Genomic DNA, 18,818 nt, shown 5'->3' on the forward strand with positions numbered 1-18,818 from the left:
TGTGTGTGTGTTTGTGTATGTGTGTTTGTGTCTACACCAGCTGATTGAAGTGGCTTTTTCTAGCGGTGTAGTGTAGACCAGGCTAAAATTAGTGGCGGTCAATTCATCCGCCTTGTAAGCTGTTGAATGGTGTAATCCCAGCACAAGTTGTTATGTCTAGCATAGCTGTTCGTTATCATCGCTTCCGAGATGGGCATGTCTCAGTCTCAATCTCAGTCTCAGTCTCAGTGTGTGCGTGTGTGTGTGTGTGTGTGTGTGTGTGTGTGTGTGGGCGTGTGTATGTGTACGTGTGCGTGTGCGTGTGCGTGTGTGTGTGTGTGTGGGTGTGTGTGTATGTGTACGTGTGCGTGCCTGTGTGTGTTTGCATGTGTTTATTTTTTTATTTTTTACAAACATGTGTGCTGCATGTGTCTGTGGACACGCGTGTACTCTGTTGCCCACTGTTCTCTGCTGTAGCTGGATATCGTCATAGCTCTGCTGAAGAGAGGCAGGTATGGAGGGGTTCCTACATGTGCTTTTCACACATTTGGGTTTTTGTTGTTTTGTTTTTGTTTCAAATGGTGAACGGTACTATTCGCACACCAACCAAGGAAGTGTTGCAGGTAGATACTGAAATTCCTCCTGACAGCTGTTTCGCCTTCATAAGGCTCATCAGCTGTCAGGAGGAATTTCAGTATCTACCTGCAACCCTTCCTTGGTTGGTGTGTGTAATGGCTACCGAGGGTAGCAGTGAGTCGGCTGTGAGAGCGCATGGAGGAGAGGAAGAGTTCTTTACATTTGTTTTTGTTTGTTTTGGGTTTTTGGGGGTTTGGGGGGGGGGGGGGGATGGACATGGAGAAGGCCTTATACTGTATAGGATTTGGGTATCATTTTGTATACCATCGTGTGTCTGTCTGGGTGTCTGTCTGTCTGTCTGTCTGTCTGTGCACCAACAATGGCTTTTCTCTAACTGTGTGTGTGTCTGTGTGTCTGTCTGTCTGTCTGTCTGTCTGTCTGTCTGTCTGTCTCTCTGTCTGTCTGGTTACTGCGTAACCACCGTACCAGGTTCAGCTACATCATCTGGGTATGCTGTTGTCACGCATCGCTACCATTGCCAGCGTGGATGACAAGTGATGACGTGACGACGGCAGCAGACTTCACACCACAAATGCGTGAATCCTCGCCACCCTGTATCACGTACTGTGCAATGAATGCAACGGTTCGGTTAGACCGTCAGTCGGAAGTGTAGCAAGAAGCTGTCCATCCTCAGCACACTGTAGCGTCTGCGTCGTGTTTTTTTTTTAGTGTAGAAGCTGGCCGACCTATCTTCACGACAACGTGCAATCGATTTACCCAGCATATCCGTTACACGGCCCAGTGTGAGATTTCGGTACTGTCCCCACGCTACTACGTAACCAACCGACAGCAACAGCAACAGCATTGACCACCCTCCTGCTGCTCCTGCTACGGCTGCTCCTCAGCATGTCACAAGCCAGCCTAGCTAGCACGAACATAATGCCACGCAGACACCGGAAAAAGAAGAAGAGAAACTCGAGCAGCATCATGGTGAGAGAGCCTATTCTCACAACATGCTGTCGGCGCGATTCTCTCAGGTCACACACGCTCATGCACGTGATCGTTGAGACATACTCTGGCAACTCCCGCCGTCCCGGTCGATAACGCTCGGGCTGCTGCTACTACTCGGAGTTCGTACAGCCCGCCCCAGGCCACAGTACTACTAGAGACCACGACGACTACTGGTGCATAGTGGTGTCATGGCAACGAGTATGGTCATGACGACAAGCGTGGCCGTGGTAACGAGTGTAGTCATGGCAATGAATGTGGCCGTGGCAACAATACTTAGTGTGGTCATGGTTACATGCTGCAGGGTAAACTAAATTCGACCGGACAGATAGTGTCACGAGTCTTCATTGCATGAAGCTCTCTTCTTTGGAGCCTTTGGAGCACGTGTGCACATGTGGATGGCGAAAGGCATGTCCTACTTAGCTATCAATCATACTTGATTCCTAGTCATCCGTCCACTCAGCAAGATCTTGATTAAATTTTGTTTGATTTATGTTAGGCCATTCAGTAAGATCTGGAATCATGATCAGTCTTTATAAATGAGACATGTACATTATTCTTTATTTCCATGATGGCCCATGGCCAATAAGGAAGATAATAATGATTCAAATGTAGTCCAGAATCATATAAAATCAGTCTAGCAGACATAGTATGTACTGGCAGTAGCTACAGGCGATAGTTCACCACCACCACCCCCCCCCCCCCCTTGCTGACAGTGACAAGATTAAACCTAATCTAACCTATGCCCACTGTAATCTAATCATGCATGGACTCATTCCTTCCTTCACATCAAATTTCTTAAAGGGGAAGTTAATAAGGCAAAAATTAAAATTTCACCAGTTGTAGTCTTCGGGGTGCTGAGTCGAATGGTCTTGGTCCGAGAAAGCTGAGACGCTCCCTTCCTACTTGAATCCCAATCGAACTTGCGCACTTCCACCGAAACTGGGTGACTGCGCCCTACTAGATGGGGATTTGTATGCAAAATGTCACTAAAAGCGCCATTTCGTTCTTATAAAAGCACGGATGACCGCGATTGGCCCATACGTTGTAGTCTTTTGGACGCTGAGTCGACTGGTTTTGGTCCGAAAAGGCTGCGATGCAGCGTTCCTCCTTTATTTCCAATCGAACATGCTTGAACAAGCGGTCACGTGCTCCTGGGTGCCCAAATCACCTGGTCACCACGCCAGCAGGCGACAACCAGGGAGTCGTAAAATACCGGTATTTTACGACTCCCTGGCGACAACTTTCACACCAAGGTTCAACTCGAGTTCAACTCGAGTGACAGGACTGCACCCAAAAAAGGTCAAACAGGCTAGTAAGTTGTACCCTGCAGGCACGGTGACCAGGTGACTGGCGTACGCAGGAGCACGTGACCGCTTGTTCAACCATGTTCGATTGGGAATAAAGGAGGAACGCTGCATCGCAGCCTTTTCGGACCAAAACCAGTCGACTCAGCGTCCAAAAGACTACAACATATGGGCCAATCGCGGTCATCCGTGCTTTTATAAGAACGAAATGGCGCTTTTAGTGACATTTTGCATACAAATCCCCATCTAGTAGGGCGCAGTCACCCAGTTTCGGTGGAAGTGCGCGAGTTCGATTGGGATTCAAGTAGGAAGGGAGCGTCTCAGCTTCCTCGGACCACGACCATTCGACTCAGCACCCCGAAGACTACAACTGGTGAAATTTTAATGTGTAGGTGCCCAATGATGCTGTAGACAGCAAGCTGTTTCGGCCATAAAGCTCGTCGCTCTAGCGCCAGAGTGCTCGAACTACAAAAAGTAGCGGGCATTGCGTGATGCAAATGTGTATGTGTGCAATCTGACAGTTGTCACTCTGGGACTGCACGAGTGTCAAAATAAAATGTATATCACTCCTGGAGCGCATCAAATTTTCAGTATTTGAGTTGGGTCCTCACTATGGCAAATTGCGTGTGTGCTGTTGGCCCGTATAGAAGAGGCTTTACGATCAAATGCGTGAAGCTATGGGTCTAACAACACACCAACAGCCGGGGAGGGTGGCATTCTATCGCCCTACCACAGTCACGAGTTTCGGACCGTCATCAGGAGTGAGGTATCCATGCAAGCGAGCACTAACCCCTCTACGTCGTGGGTGTCAGCTAGTCAACTGGTTTGAATCAGGGAGTCGTAAAATACCGGTATTTTACGACTCCCTGGTTTGAATGTACGCATGGCACCGTAGGGATTGTTAGTGTAGTGATGGTGTGAGTGGCAGGAGACCATAGACAGAGTGCAGCCTTTTCTTCCCGCTCATGACTTCCGCACGACCCTCAGCACCGTCGAAATACTATCTACAAAAGTAGTATGGGTGGAATGGACACGGAAATAATAGTCGATGACGATGTGGAGGCGAAGCAAAGAGGGTGCAATACACCCAATGCACGACGCACCCATAGGTCCTGGCATTTCTCTCTCTCTCTCGGTACATGGTGAAAAATTATTTAAAAACATTTCTGCATCAGTTTGCCATGGGTCGACCAAAATAGAGTCACAGTAAGAGCCTAAAAGGAATGAAGGTCTTTAAAAAAGCGAAGGACCCGAAATATACCATCAAGAGTATAAACACCGTGGATCGGTGTGTTTCTGACATGTTCTATATTCTTCGGCAGCAAACGAAACGGCAATGTTTCGGCCTACTCCATAGTACGAGGCTAATAGGATAGAAAGTTCGAAAAAAGTAAAGTTCACACTGCACACATGATTGTTTAGAGGGAAACCAGCCCGCTATAAAGGAAATTAAAGTATGTAAGGAAGATGACACCGACAACTGTATAGCCAGGAGTACAGGATCTGGCATGTCTGTGCGTTCCATGAGCACGCTCAGATCTACACATTTGCCCCAATCGAGCGCCAGGACAGGAGCATACAGCGGATTCTGCCGACCGGAACCATCAGAGGAACAGGCACGAGGTAGGCCTGCCACCGTGGGCACGGCACGACATGAGCCACTGAAAGAACGGGCCCAATCCACTCAGCACGGCTTTGCAGCAGTGAGCAATGAACGCCTAAACAAAATTTAATAATGGTCTCCATGTACATATACTGCCGCTTCTTGCGCATCACGACGGACAACAAGAAAATAAGAAATCACGCACGTTTTAAATCGGTTTGGTCTCAAGTCGCTCTATCCCCAGCACGTACAGTCAGAAATACCACAGACGTCGGTTTCATTCCCAACGGCAGATAGGCGCCACATAGCACATGTCACACATGAGCATTGTGCCGGGGTTCCAGCAGACACTTTGGAATAATCCTGCTTGCTTCGACGGTCGGTTCACCTATAATGCTTGACCGATGACATACTTCCCGGTGAAGCGGTAGTGGTACTTGTAAATTGCCCAGATGATAATGGCTGCTAGCAGGATACAACAGGGGATGAGTAGAAGCAGCAGCCACAGCAGTGACAGATCACCAGTGTCGTCGTCGTCTCCGCCCGGACCACCGGCTGTTGGCCGGCGAGAGCTGGGCGATCGGGTCGACACGTGCACCGCAGGCCCTGCCGTGCTCGTGATTGGCTGCTGTGCACGTGTTGGTGTGGCAGCGGTTGGTGTGGTAGTGGGTGTGGTTGTTGGAGTGGTGGTGGGAGTTGTTGTCGGGGTGGTGGTTGGTGTGGTCGTCGGAGTAGTAGTGGGTGTGGTGGTTGGTGTGGTGGTGGGTGTGGTAGTGGGTGTGGTTGTTGGAGTGGTGGTGGGAGTTGTTGTCGGGGTGGTGGTTGGTGTGGTCGTCGGAGTTGTAGTTGGTGTGGTCGTCGGGGTTGTAGTTGGTGTGGTCGTCGGGGTTGTAGTTGGTGTGGTCGTCGGGGTTGTAGTTGGTGTGGTCGTCGGGGTGGTAGTGGGAGTGGTGGTTGGTGTGGTCGTCGGGGTTGTTGTTGGCGTCGTGGTCGGCGTAGTGGTCGGTGTCGTTGTGGGGGTAGTTGTTGGCGGCGATGTTGGTGCTGTGGAAAACAATCAAAAAAGAGACAAGGATAGATAGTTTATGAAACGGGCAGCAATGATTTGACCCCAAGCATCCGTCGGTTATGCTGCTCCCAACCTATACCATAGTAGTTAATAGTAGGTTTTCTTCATTTGACTAGGGGAGTCCCCCAACAGGCTACTGCCTTTTTTATAGGGAACCCTAGGTGAGGTTTAACCATGTGTAGGAACAGAGCAAGAGAGTGGGCCTGTCGACCGCCAGCTGGAAGACACTGCTGCTCGCTCAATAAGATGCGAGCAGACGAGACCAGTGTGCGCCCTGCACCAGTGCACAGGCCCGGGGCGGCGCACAGAGGTCTGGTGCTGAACAGTGCCCCCGCGTGGCATTGACTCGCATGATCGGACTGCAGCGATCGCCACTGAACAGTATATGGACAGCAAACCTTGTGCACAGCAACCAGTTTAACACGATGCCACCTGCATTGACTTGAAGGACAGCCCCCCCCCCCCTCCCGCAAACTTTAGCGAAACCGCTCATTTCGCTTAAAGGGGAAGTTAAGGCAAAAATTAAAATTTCACCAGTTGTAGGTCTTCGGGGTGCTGAGTCGAATGGTCGTGGTCCGAGGAAGCTGAGACGCTCCCTTCCTACTTGAATCCCAATCGAACTCGCGCACTTCCACCGAAACTGGGTGACTGCGCCCTACGAGATGGGGATTTGTATGCAAAATGTCACTAAAAGCGCCATTTCGTTCTTATAAAAGCACGGATGACCGCGATTGGCCCATATGTTGTAGTCTTTTGGACGCTGAGTCGACTGGTTTTGGTCCGAAAAGGCTGCGATGCAGCGTTCCGCCTTTATTCCCAATCGAACATGCTTGAACAAGCGGTCACGTGCTCCTGCGTACGCCAGTCACCTGGTCACCGTGCCTGCAGGGTACAACTTACTAGCCTGTTTGACCTTTTTCGGGTGCAGTCCTGTCACTCGAGTTGAACCTTGGTGTGAAAGTTGTCACCTGCTGGCGTGGTGACCAGGTGATTTGGGCACCCAGGAGCACGTGACCACTTGTTCAACCATGTTCGATTGGGAATAAAGGAGGAACGCTGCATCGCAGCCTTTTCGGACCAAAACCAATCGACTCAGCGTCCAAAAGACTACAACATATGGGCCGATCGCGGTCATCCGTGCTTTTATAAGAACGAAATGGCGCTTTTAGTGACATTTTGCATACAAATCCCCATCTAGTAGGGCGCAGTCACCCAGTTTCGGTGGAAGTGCGCGAGTTCGATTGGGATTCAAGTAGGAAGGGAGCGCCTCAGCTTCCTCGGACCAAGACCATTCGACTCAGCACCCCGAAGACTACAACTGGTGAAATTTTAATTTTTGCCTTAACTTCCCCTTTAAATCGCTAAAATATCATCGGCGCTAAAAATAACAGTTCTACAGGAGCAGGGGTTAATTCAGTATCTCTACGTATGCACAGCAGGGCATGGAACAACAACACACCAGCGCCACTGCTCACCAATCTCGCAGAGTGGCCCGCCGAAGCCGGTCAAGTTACACAGACACTCAAACTCATCGCCGGCGCCACCGGCGGCGGTGGAGGACAGCTTGGCCAGACAGACGCCGCCGTTCTGACAGAGCGACTCCGGCTGACACGCCGTGCACGTGTCGTTGCCACCGTCCGGCCCTGCAGCGCCCGGGGAAGTGAGGCTTGCACCGCGGGTGGTTGCGCCGGGCAGGTCCACGTAGTCGTTGTTCACCCACAGCTGTAGTGCGGTGTGCAGAGAAAACAAACAACAGCAATGAGGAAGAGACGCAAAAGTGAGGTGTAAAATGAGTACTCCATGAACGGGCCCGTGGGCGAGCATTCACCCACAGCTGAAGTGTGCAGAGACACAACAGACTCGGATGGGAGTTGTAATATGAGTATTCCATGGATGGGACTGTGGGCGAGCTGCTCACATATTGCGCATTGCCAAATATGGAATGTAGGTGTGTATGAGTAAAGCGCGCGCGTGTACGCTGGGATCAGGAATGCACAACCATAAAACTATTTTGCCTGACAATTGGCACAGTGTGAAACTCTAGTTGCAAGTAATACTTCACTCTGCATTCTTTGTACGTTCCCCGCTCTGGATAACGATGATGATGTTGGTGGTGGTGTTGGTGGTACTCTTACCTCCTCGACACAGCCCTGCATGCCCACGTCGACCAGGTCGATCTCACGCAGTCGCTCCGGACTAGCACCACCGACGGTCATTGTCAGCAGTTCCTGCAAATATGAGCAAAGAGCCAACACCACCAACAGCAGCAGCAGCACCATCAACACCAGCACCACCAGCAGCAGCAGCAGCAACACCAGCAGCAGCAGCAGCAGCAGTAACACCAGCAACACCAGCAGCAGCAGCAGTAGCAACATTAGCAGCAACACCAGCAGCAGCAGCAGCAGTAATCAAAACACGCAGAATGGCTTGCTTGGGTATGGGAATAATAATAAGTTCTAAAAAATCCAGAGGAATCAACACAGTCGTTATTAAGCAGTTAACTTTTTTTGGCCAAGCTTCACCCTCCCTGGAATTATTATTATTTTAGAAACTACCGAGAAAATCAGGGGCGATTTTTGACAAAGCTAAGGATTCGACCCTACGCACACGTTGTTGTACTTTTGTGTTTTTGTCTTCGTTTTGTCTCCGTTTGTTTCTCCTCATCTTTCCGTAGGCATGTGCACCGCAGGGTACATGTACCTCAGCTCAAACGTTCAGAATACGGTCCCTTTGCTGAACACGTCACTTTTTTGTTGTTGGAACGTTTACGAACTCATGGGTGTACTGATGAGGCCTACAGGGCCGAAACAGCTTGCTGCCTACAGCATTGGGTAGAAATAAATTTGAAAATTAAAATAAATCGAGACTGCCTCACCGTCAGGTCTATTCCGGTGGGTAGTTGCAAGCTGGCCACCAGGCGATCGTCAATGTACAACCCGGCCAGCGCTAGCGTCCCGTTGATAGACACACGCACGCGCGTCCACGGATTACGCAGCACTCCACCATCACCACTGTCGGCAGCCGCCGCCAGCGCCTGGCGTCTGCGCCGCACCTCGCGATTGATCACCGCGGAAACGGTTGGCACGGCAACCGTGGGCACAACAGAGATAGTCTGGTTGATCGACGAGGACGCGTACTCGCGTATTATCAGCACATAGTTACCATCCTGATGAACCAGCGTGACGGATCCAAAGTCGCCGCCGTTGATGTCGACCAGGACGGCGTTACCGGACGCCTTGCGTACCTTGAACGTGTAGTCGGCGACGGGAATGCCGAAGCCCATTTCCTTGTGCACGCCGGGCGACTTGAAGCTGACGGCGTAGTTGTCAAATGCCAGCTCCTGTAGCTCGCCGTTGACCAGCGACACCTGGAGCAATTAGATGCACACAACCACTTCTTAAGTCACGTAACCCACCCACTTTTAGTCATGTACATGTTTGCGTATGAAAATTAATTTTTCAAAAGGGCTAATGCATAAAACATGGCCGCCACCTTCCTGAGGGGCAACTTGTCCCATATTTGGCAGGTAAAGCCAAGCTGTAGTACATTGGTGGGTATGACCGTACACACTTTATGACCTTTGATGAGGACTGGTTTGTATCAGAGCGTGTACAGTTTTAGTGGACTTGCCCCTCAAGATCAAATGGCGGGAGTATTATCAAGAGTACATAACCCCCAGAGTGTGCAACGCCGATCCAGCTCTGCATAGGGTCTTGGTCGAGCGGAATCGGATCTTCTGATGACCAGCGCAAGGCCGGTCTCGAGGCAGGGTACCATTGTTTTTGATCCAAGAGCACCCGCGACTCCCCGGGTTCCCCTCAGATGTGTACGGTATTATGACGCAAAGATCCGATTCCGCTCGACCAAGACCCTATGCAGAGCTGGATCAGGCGTTGCACACTCTGGGGGGTTATGTACTCTTGGTATTATGCATAAACCCCATTGTTCTTCTCTATAGTCATGTACCTCATACCTAGTGTTTAAAAGCTATCGTCATAATCATTAATCCTAATTTTTTCATCATTCTGTGAGAGCCAGTCGTTGGCGGGTGAGAGTGCATCACTGCCAGTTCGCTTGGTGAAGTAAAATTAAAGGATACCATACCACACCTGTATATTCATCATCTTTCGAGAACTGTGGCAATACGCCCAGTGAGAAGGCATATTTATCCTGTGCCTATGGTGAAGTGAAATGAAGCTAAACAAACAGAAACACAACAAACCTGGGCATTGCCGCGGATGTGCTGCGGGAAGACGTTGCGCCCGTTGTAGCGCACCCCTCGCAGATGACCCTGGAAGCCCTTGCTGGGAGGATCGGCGGCGTACTCGGTGCGCGTTCCAAACGTGACCGCGTCCGTCGCGAAGCTGTCCATCGTCACGACGACCGACTTGCGCGCGGCGCCGTAACCGATGGTGATGTTGACGGTACCGCCGGACGGCGAGGTCTGCTGTTCACCGGTGCTCTGAGGCAGCGATGAGGGCGTGTATGTCATCAGCACGTGGATGTACTCGAACACTCGCTTCACGTCCGGAAACGCGACGCGGTGTGTTGCGACGGCACCTAGTGATAGTGCACGCACCACAATGTCTGTGTCGTCCACGGACAGCACGAGAAGCGGGCTGCCGCCATTAGCGCCGCCGCTCTGCGTGAACACACGCACCTCCTCCTTGGCCTCCCACACGCGGAAGTAGAAGCGCAGCTGCTTGGAGCTGGCCTGCTCGCCGGTCAGCTGACTCTTGGCTATGTACGAGGTGGCGTTGTTGAAGAGCGTGGCCGTGGACTCCTCTGTACATGAATACACACGTGTATGCACGCACGCGCATGCATGCATACATGCAGACACACACATGCATTCACACACATGCATGAATTCGCACGCACGCGAGCACGCGCGCACACACACACACACACACACGCACACAAAGCCAGGTGGTCTTTAGAATCAGGTCCCACAGTGTCTGTGTAGAACTGTCGGTGCATGGAAAAACGGTCGCTAAGATCAGGTGGTCGCTAAACCCACAGGTCGCTTACACCATGTTTTACTGTGTATACGGCTTTTACAGGTACCTTCCAGACGCAGGAAACCGATGTAACCAGTGCCAGATCAGTCACAGGAGTACAACAAACAACAAACAAACAAACAAACAAACAAACCTTGCAGACAGAGGGGACCAGTGTAGCCTGTGCCGGAGCAGTCACAGGAGTACGTCAGGTTGTCGACATGCTCCACGCACTGTCCACGACGACACGGACTGATGGGCTTGCAGCTTGGGCAGTAGTCCTTGACGTCATTGCTCGACGTCGAGCCGAGAGTTTCAAGTGCGTACAGATCCTGATCAAGACACACGCACGCACACGCACGCACACACGCACACACACACACACACACACACACACACACACACACACACACACACACACACAGAACACCAGCAACAACAATGGGTGTTGACAAAAAATTCACGGTTCGCTTGAGACTCAGTTAGACTGATTTTCAGCATGGACTGGTAGACTGGCAAACTGGTATTGTTTCCCATGTGGTTGAAGGTTGCCTCGGGTTTGAATCATCGCCATAGTGATGGGCCGGGCACACAGATATGATCAGGAGGAGGACAATTTGAAAGAACCGGATGAAGTACTTGTCTGCAAACACCACCTCACAAACTCACCTTGTAATCGCGATTGATCCAGAAGTCCTCCACGCACCCCTTGAAGCCAGAACTCACTGGCAAGTGCTTCAGGTTATCAGCGTTGGTGCCACCCAGATGCACTTCGAAGGTACGTACGTTGGAAATGCTGTTGAACGGAACCTAACACACATACACACACACATGGAAAACACACACATACACACACGCATGCACGCAGAGATGCGTACAAGCACGCACGAGCAAAACGCCGATGCAAATTAGAGTGTCAAAACTCAGAAAACACAAATGAGAGCCACAATGCACCGAACACATGTTGACCTCCCCATTTTCCAAAGCGTCCTCCGTCATCTGCCCACGCACACACATACATACACACACACACACACACACACACACACACACACACACACACACAACACATAACACATAATATAATAACCTCTCACAATAGACCTCATTTCCTGAGATCAAATGACAGGAGCACAGAAGATTCTTGCAGAACATAAAATGATATTGGACCTCACCTCCGTCGTGGCAACCCAATCATCTATCGTCACGGTGACCACATAATGTGGCTCTCCGTGACCCTGACCGACTTGGATCTGCAGAGGGCAACATATCACACATTCACACAAACATACACACACAAACATACAAATGCACACGCACATACACACCCACACACACGCTATAGTGTACCAGACAACAGGGTGGATATTGAAGGGGGGCTGAAATGGGGGGGAGCAGTTCCCATTAACAATAGGATGAAAAGGGGCCATAATTGGGGGGGGGGGGGGGGGGGTCGACAAATGCAATGAAAAGGGTAGGAATGGTGGAGGGGGATGGGGGAGGGGTAGTTCCCATTGGACAATGAAATGGGCAGGGATGGTGGAGGGGAGTTCCCATTATTATTATTATTATTATTAGGAAATTTGAGGCCACATGCCACGTACTGCTCTTTTCTCTCCGACACTCAACACTTGCAAGCCAGATATGAAAGAAAGAAAAAATCATCAGTCACACCACCGGGACTCGAACCAGGGACCTTGCTATTCGCGAGCAATGCTCTAACCAACTGAGCTACAGTATGACTCTTATCCACAGTGATGGTAAATCTATCCTTCTTCGATCAATCAATATCGCGAATAGCAAGGTCCCTGGTTCGAGTCCCGGTGGTGTGACTGATGATTTTTTTCTTTCTTTCATATCTGGCTTGCAAGTGTTGAGTTTCGGAGAGAAAAGAGCAGTACGTGGCATGTGGCCTCAAATTTCCTAACACTTTGAAAATTCTCCGTGAAGTCCAAATTTGAAATTATTATTATTATTATTATTGCAATTTCAAATTTGGACTTCAAGGAGAATTTCATAGTTTTTAGGAAATTAGAGGCCACATGCCACGTACTGCTCTTTTCTCTCCGAAACTCAACACTTGCAAGCCAGATATGAAAGAAAGAAAAAATCATCAGTCACACCACCGGGACTCGAACCAGGGACCTTGCTATTTGCGAGCAATGCTCTAACCAACTGAGCTACAGTATGACTCTTATCCACAGTGATTGCTCGCGAATAGCAAGGTCCCTGGTTCGAGCCCCGTGGTGTGACTGATGATTTTTTCTTTCTTTCATATCTGGCTTGCAAGTGTTGAGTTTCGGAGAGAAAAGAGCAGTACGTGGCATGTGGCCTCTAATTTCCTAAAAACTATGAAATTCTCCTTGAAGTCCAAATTTGAAATTGCAATTTGTATTTGCTCGCAGTGGACATAGTTTGATGCTCCCCATGTTATCAAGCGAATGGCCGAGGGCCCTCTTGATTGGTGTGAGTTGCCAGTATGATGCTAGCCAGATGTGGATTGATCGAAGGAGGATAGATTTACCATCACTGTGGATAAGAGTCATACTGTAGCTCAGTTGGTTAGAGCATTGCTCGCGAATAGCAAGGTCCCTGGTTCGAGTCCCGGTGGTGTGACTGATGATTTTTTCTTTCTTTCATATCTGGCTTGCAAGTGTTGAGTTTCGGAGAGAAAAGAGCAGTACATGGCACGTGGCCTCTAATTTCCTAAAAATTATTATTATTATTATTATTAAGTAGTGGTTGCGACTTCGGCGATGATTTGTAAGAAAGGGTTTGCTCCCCACACCGTGAGTCAGTCAAGTGTCAAGTAAAGTCGGCGGAATAGCGCGAGCTCCGGTGTGGGGAGCAAACCCTTTATTATTATTATTATTATTCGGATGGTGAGCCAATTAAAGGGGAACTACACCCAAAAATCAAAACTTCATGGTCCGTAGAGTTTTGGACGCTGAGTCGAATGGTGAAGGTCCCACTTCGATCCGACCAAGCGTTCCTGAGATATCTTCGGTTTAAATTGTACTTTCGGGGGACGCGCCATGACGTCATGCGGCCGCGACACACCCCCAACACACCCTTCTACGTCATTGAGACTTGCTTGCCTGGGCCAAGCTCAGAAGTACAGGTATTTTCGTATGTGAAAGGAATAGTTCTGACAAAGACGTCCTCACCATGAGCGATTCCGACGTATCAGACGAGCTTGAAAGCTCAGAGCCTGAGCTGAAAATGTTTGGCTTCGGGCATGAGCCGAAATTTTCAGGAAAGGATATGGCAGCGCAAGCGGTGGCTTCCAATCGTGCTGTAAATGTGGATGAAGCAGAAATTACTGCAATTGGAGAAGTCGCTCTCCATCAGCAACATCTGGCAACTGGTTGGCTGGGCTATTTCGAAATGAAGCGGCAGCCAAAGCAGCTCAGACAACCCTGACAATCCGTAAGTGTTTTCACAGTATAGTCCTACGTAATGCTCACAAATCGAATCGTTCTCTTCATATCGTAAATTGTGTGAAATTTTGTATTCGCACAGTACTCAGATCAATAGTCTCCTCACTCGTACTCCTGTACATGGAGTTTGCTGCGTAACATGGCTAGCATTATCTCCGTGCAAGTCGTGCAATGTGTATCGGTTCACTTGTGCTTTATCTCACACAAGTGGACTGCACTCAATTCGTATTGTGGCGAAATACATTCTCACCTTTTGCATTATCACTTAGTCTTTACAGAATGCTGAGACGTTCTCTTGTATTTCACGTATCTGTGTACCAACAATTACGCTGTGCACTCTAGCAGCAGCAGCAGCAGCAGCACAGTAGCATATTGAGTGCGTTTTGCCCTACTGTGGTGTCTCATGACTGCATTACCGGAACAGCTCTGTCCTTGATTATCATTCTAAAATGTGTGCACATATCCGCCTGCGCCCCACACACGCGCACGCACATGTGCTCACCTTGGTGGGCACATAGTATAGTAGTCACACATGCTCACGCACGCAGACACGCAATTTCACAAGCGCGTGCGCACACGAGTGCATAAGCATACAAGTGCCTGTGCACATGCTCGTGCACGCACACATGCGCGCACTCATGCACTTGGTTGCATACCCACACATCCCTCAGGATCACTAACGGCAATGCATCTACTACTTGTCATTCCATGTCCCTCCCGCAAATGGGGAGAGAATGACATAAAGGAGAACACAGAATAGATGACGTGAATATATTTGGAATGTTATATTACATTACACAAAAGCACACGCATGTGCGCGCACACACACTCACGCAAGTGCGCGCACACACACACACACTCACGCGCATGCGCGCGCACACACACTCAGTGTCACGCGCGTGCGCGCGCACACACACGCGCGTGCACCCACACACACAATAATAATAATGTATGTCTCTCACGCGCGTGCGCGCAAACACACTCACGGGCGCGCACACGCACACACTCACGCTCACACTCACGCGCGTGCGCGCGCACACACACACTCACGCGCTTGCACGCATACACACAATAATAATAATGTCTGGCTCTCATCTGCATCCATACTGAGAAAACCCAACGAGTTCCCGAATAGGTGTACACCGTTGCCGGTATGTGGACTATCTTCTCTCCTTGAACTGCGGGTCATTGCGTGATGTAGCTTATCAGCAGTACATACTGTGTGTTTATACAGGAAAAAAACATGCCAGCTAGAGGCGCTGGCGCTGCAAACAGTCCTTCCTATAACCATGATAACCTTGGGGCGGTGGCAGTGGTCGTAGCTCAACAGTGAGTCACTGCGACCGATGGTACAGCCGCTCTTGATCTTCTTCCTGTAAAATCAAGAACAGCAATCGCAGACAGGTTCATCGATCGCACGCAGCATAGCCTAGGGAAACAGGAGATCTACTGCCGTCCACCTCATCAGGCCGGTTTCGGAAAGCTTCACATTTCGTAGTGATGTAGTCCAAAACAATTCTACAAATGCTTTGGAAAAGAAAGAACTACATACAGTAGCTAGTGTTTTTGAAATATTGCACTCACCTCCGCTTTTCGACTGACACTTCACAGTGTGGCGTACGAAAAAGGACGCACCACAGTTTCATCCACCAGCGTCCGCATCGGATGAGTGCCATAATATTCCTCCTGAAAATCCTCCTCTGCCAAATGGCTGGAACACACGCGAAGGATTTACATTGTAGTCCCTAAATTGTCAAGCAAATAATTATGTCGCTTGATAGCTGCTATGGTGCACTGCTCGGCCTGTGCCAAGCACAATCCTTCAGAAATTGGTGCAGGTTCATCACAGGGGGGTTACCAGTAAGATTATAGTAGCCAACAACACAGCCAGAAGCCATGATGACACAAATACCCTCTTCTTCCATGGACAAACAGAAAGAAGATGCGAAATCCCAGTGTTTCTGGATCTGGCCAAAGGATCACCAAGTCTCAATGACGTCACGGGTTTGTGACGTCACGGCACGGACCCGAAAAGGACAATTGCAAACTGATATATCTCAAGAACGCTTGGTCGGATCGAAGTGGGACCTTCACCATTCGACTCAGCGTCCAAAACTCTACGGACCATGAAGTTTTGATTTTTGGGTGTAGTTCCCCTTTAAATAATTATTGTGAAAAGAAGAAGGACAAAATGGAGAAGTGTTGGAGCTAGGTGTCAGGTCGCCGAATGTCTCAGTACTCCTTGTCAATTTCGTGCCATTTTGTCGCACTCGCTGACTGTATAAGATCTGGTTACGTTGGTGGACAGTTAGTCATAACTCGTAACATTTTGTCCTTCTTCTTTTCACAATAATAATAATTATTATTATTAGCAATGAAAAATATCAATTGTGCACTCATAACCATGTATAAACAATTAAAATGAAACAATTCCAGAACGTTTTCGTGTGACCATCATCAGTGGAACATCGTCACATAGTAAGAATCACTAAAACAACCAGTTATATAGCTAGAGTAATATGAAAAGAAGCGATGATGGTCGATGATGGTCACACGAAACGTTCCGGAATTGTTTCATTTTAATTGTTTATACATGGTTATGAGTGCACAATTGATATTTTTCATTGCTATTTTACGACTGTTGTCTCCTCGTCGGTTATTTAAATAATAATAATTATTATTATTATTGTAGAAAGGAAAAGGACATGTGGATACGAGTTATTATTATTATTATTGCATCATAACCTCGTGGCAAGCAATGCCAATATTTAAGGAGAAAGGGGTGATAGCCAACCACGGCCAAATCAACAAAAGAAAAGTAGTAGACATTGAGGGGCGGTGACAGAGAAGGCAGAGGAGGGAGGGTTGAGGGCTTGGACAGTGCAAACGAGAGAGCTTGGAAGCTCAGGGCCCTACGCTATGCTTTTTTGCCTTGATGACCTAGACAAAAAAGCATAGGGATGTTATAAATTCTTTAAAAAATTCCTTTTTTTAAGACATAACCTGGGATTCGAACCCGCACTATCGCGCGCCCTGCATGCATCCCCCGATACACTTCACATACATACTAATCTTCCAAGTTGCTTCACGTTATGATCTTGCATTTGAAAGCCCTATTTGAATATGCATTGTGGCCAGCCGTCTTTGATGGTACGGTACGGTACGGGATAGGTACGGGACAGGTACGATCGAGGGTAATACGACACCGTCCACCGCCTTGATGACGGCAAAAAAAGCATAGGGATGTTATAAATTTTTCAATTCTCCTATTTTTTCAGGCATATCCTGGGATTCGAACCCGCACTATCGCCCCCATACACTTCGCATTCATACCCATTCTTCCAAGTTGCTTCACGTTATGATCTTGCGTTTGAAAGCCCTATTTGAATAGTGCGGCCAGCTGTATGTGGCCAGCTGTGTTTGATGGTACGGTACGGTACGGGACAGATACGGGATAATGCCAGGCGTGACACAAACACACAAACAAACAAACAAACACCAAATTAAAGCTGTGTGGACCCTGGCTAGCGCCAGACGTTACTGAAGTAAAGTCTTCTGCATAGCTACGGGAATTAAACTTCATCTCTTCGAGGAGGAGACGACTTACTCTGAACTGATGCCACTCGCCATCGGTCATCCGGCTGCGTGTCTTGACGGGCAGGATCACCTCGCCCTGCGGCTCGTCAATATGCGGTCGCATCACCACGTGGATATCACGCTTGCGCAACATCACGATCACCTTGTCCGCGTTCAGCAGCAGACTGTCCTCCAGCTGGCGCGTGCGGAAGCGGAACGCGATCTCCTCGATGTCGAGCGCTCGCTGGAAGACCTTGTGCACTTGCTCCGTGCTGAGCAGCGTGGTGTAGTTACTGAAGGGCATCTCGTGAGGATACGCCGTCGAAGATGTTCCTAGCAGACCGAAACACGACATTGAGCAACAGCACGGCTGAGAGCGTTTGCCGTCAAACAACAACGTAGTAGAGTGTGTGCTGCCTATGTTGGCTAATCCAAGCAGCCGTGGCGTCAGAACCGGTGCGGCAGGCGCGGCCAAAGCCGCACCAATAATTTCATCCTGTGATTTCTGGAGCAATACGATATGGGCTATTTGGGCCCAAGTTTCCTAAATATTTCATGGGGGACAGCCCCACCCGACGTTTCATGATCGCACCAATGCAGAATACCGCTCGATGCTCCCGAGCAGTGCATGGCTTAAGCCGGCATAGCGGCATTGGAACAGATTGCACACCGGAATGTTCCGGCGTGCAGAGTTCAGCCAGCGTTGTTTGTTGTTTCTGCATGTTGAAGGAGTTCAGCCATCGGCAATCAGACAATTTCCAGTAAAAAACAATTTTGAAAATTTGGGCCTACATGTATAGGTCTGTTTTTGCTGATCACGGCTCCGATATATGTTTTCTCCACATTAAGAGGAAAGCAAGCGGGCACTGTGCCTATTCTGAAGCACATAAACCTTTGGAGAATAGGGGTCGTCCGTAAATATCCAACCTTTTTTCACTTAAAGAATTATTTTTGTTTAGACCCAACCCCTCCCTCCCTCCTCCTCAGAACGTAAAACATATTGACAATTTGACATACATCCATAATGCAACAAAAGTTGCAAATGTGTCACTGCTCCTACGGCCATGTACATGCATTAATGTTTTCTGAAACGAAATTGCTCAACCCCGTCCCATTCCATAACGAAACTATTTCGTTTTGTGAAAAAAGTTCGATATTTATGGACGACCCCTCATCCAATGCGGCCTACCGTTGTCGTTATTCAGGACGCGTCCGAGAACGTCAATGCGCTCCTTGATCACGGCGGCTACGGAGCGGATG

At 49.1% G+C, this 18,818-nt stretch overlaps 2 protein-coding genes and 1 long non-coding RNA gene across 3 annotated transcripts in view; 1 reads left to right on the forward strand and 2 right to left on the reverse strand.

Moving 5' to 3' along the window:
• LOC135828380 (uncharacterized) overlaps positions 1-2,277 on the forward strand; it is a 30,583-nt gene extending 28,306 nt beyond the window's left edge. The window contains exons 18-19 of the mRNA XM_065340830.1: positions 457-491; positions 1,045-2,277. Coding sequence (XP_065196902.1) covers positions 457-491; positions 1,045-1,113 — 104 coding nt within the window. The 3' untranslated portion in view covers positions 1,114-2,277. The remainder of the gene's footprint in view (positions 1-456; positions 492-1,044) is intronic.
• A 1,715-nt stretch (positions 2,278-3,992) lies between these two features.
• LOC135828565 (uncharacterized) overlaps positions 3,993-18,818 on the reverse strand; it is a 27,225-nt gene continuing 12,399 nt past the window's right edge. The window contains exons 10-19 of the mRNA XM_065341001.1: positions 18,748-18,818; positions 17,590-17,891; positions 11,718-11,795; positions 11,212-11,352; positions 10,697-10,874; positions 9,765-10,327; positions 8,418-8,909; positions 7,678-7,770; positions 7,018-7,264; positions 3,993-5,517 (exon numbers count right to left, since the gene is read on the reverse strand). The exon at positions 18,748-18,818 is cut by the window's right edge and continues 83 nt beyond it. Of these exons, the coding sequence (XP_065197073.1) occupies positions 4,862-5,517; positions 7,018-7,264; positions 7,678-7,770; positions 8,418-8,909; positions 9,765-10,327; positions 10,697-10,874; positions 11,212-11,352; positions 11,718-11,795; positions 17,590-17,891; positions 18,748-18,818 (2,821 nt within the window). The 3' untranslated portion in view covers positions 3,993-4,861. The remainder of the gene's footprint in view (positions 5,518-7,017; positions 7,265-7,677; positions 7,771-8,417; positions 8,910-9,764; positions 10,328-10,696; positions 10,875-11,211; positions 11,353-11,717; positions 11,796-17,589; positions 17,892-18,747) is intronic.
• Positions 14,656-16,122, reverse strand: LOC135828571 (uncharacterized). Its single transcript, XR_010555710.1, has 2 exons — positions 15,567-16,122; positions 14,656-15,355 (listed from the first exon to the last, which is right to left on the reverse strand). It is a non-coding gene; the product is annotated as an uncharacterized LOC135828571 (long non-coding RNA).

The sequence above is a fragment of the Sycon ciliatum genome, chromosome 12 (genome assembly GCF_964019385.1).
Source record: "Sycon ciliatum chromosome 12, ocSycCili1.1, whole genome shotgun sequence".
Taxonomy (NCBI): Eukaryota; Metazoa; Porifera; class Calcarea; order Leucosolenida; family Sycettidae; genus Sycon; species Sycon ciliatum.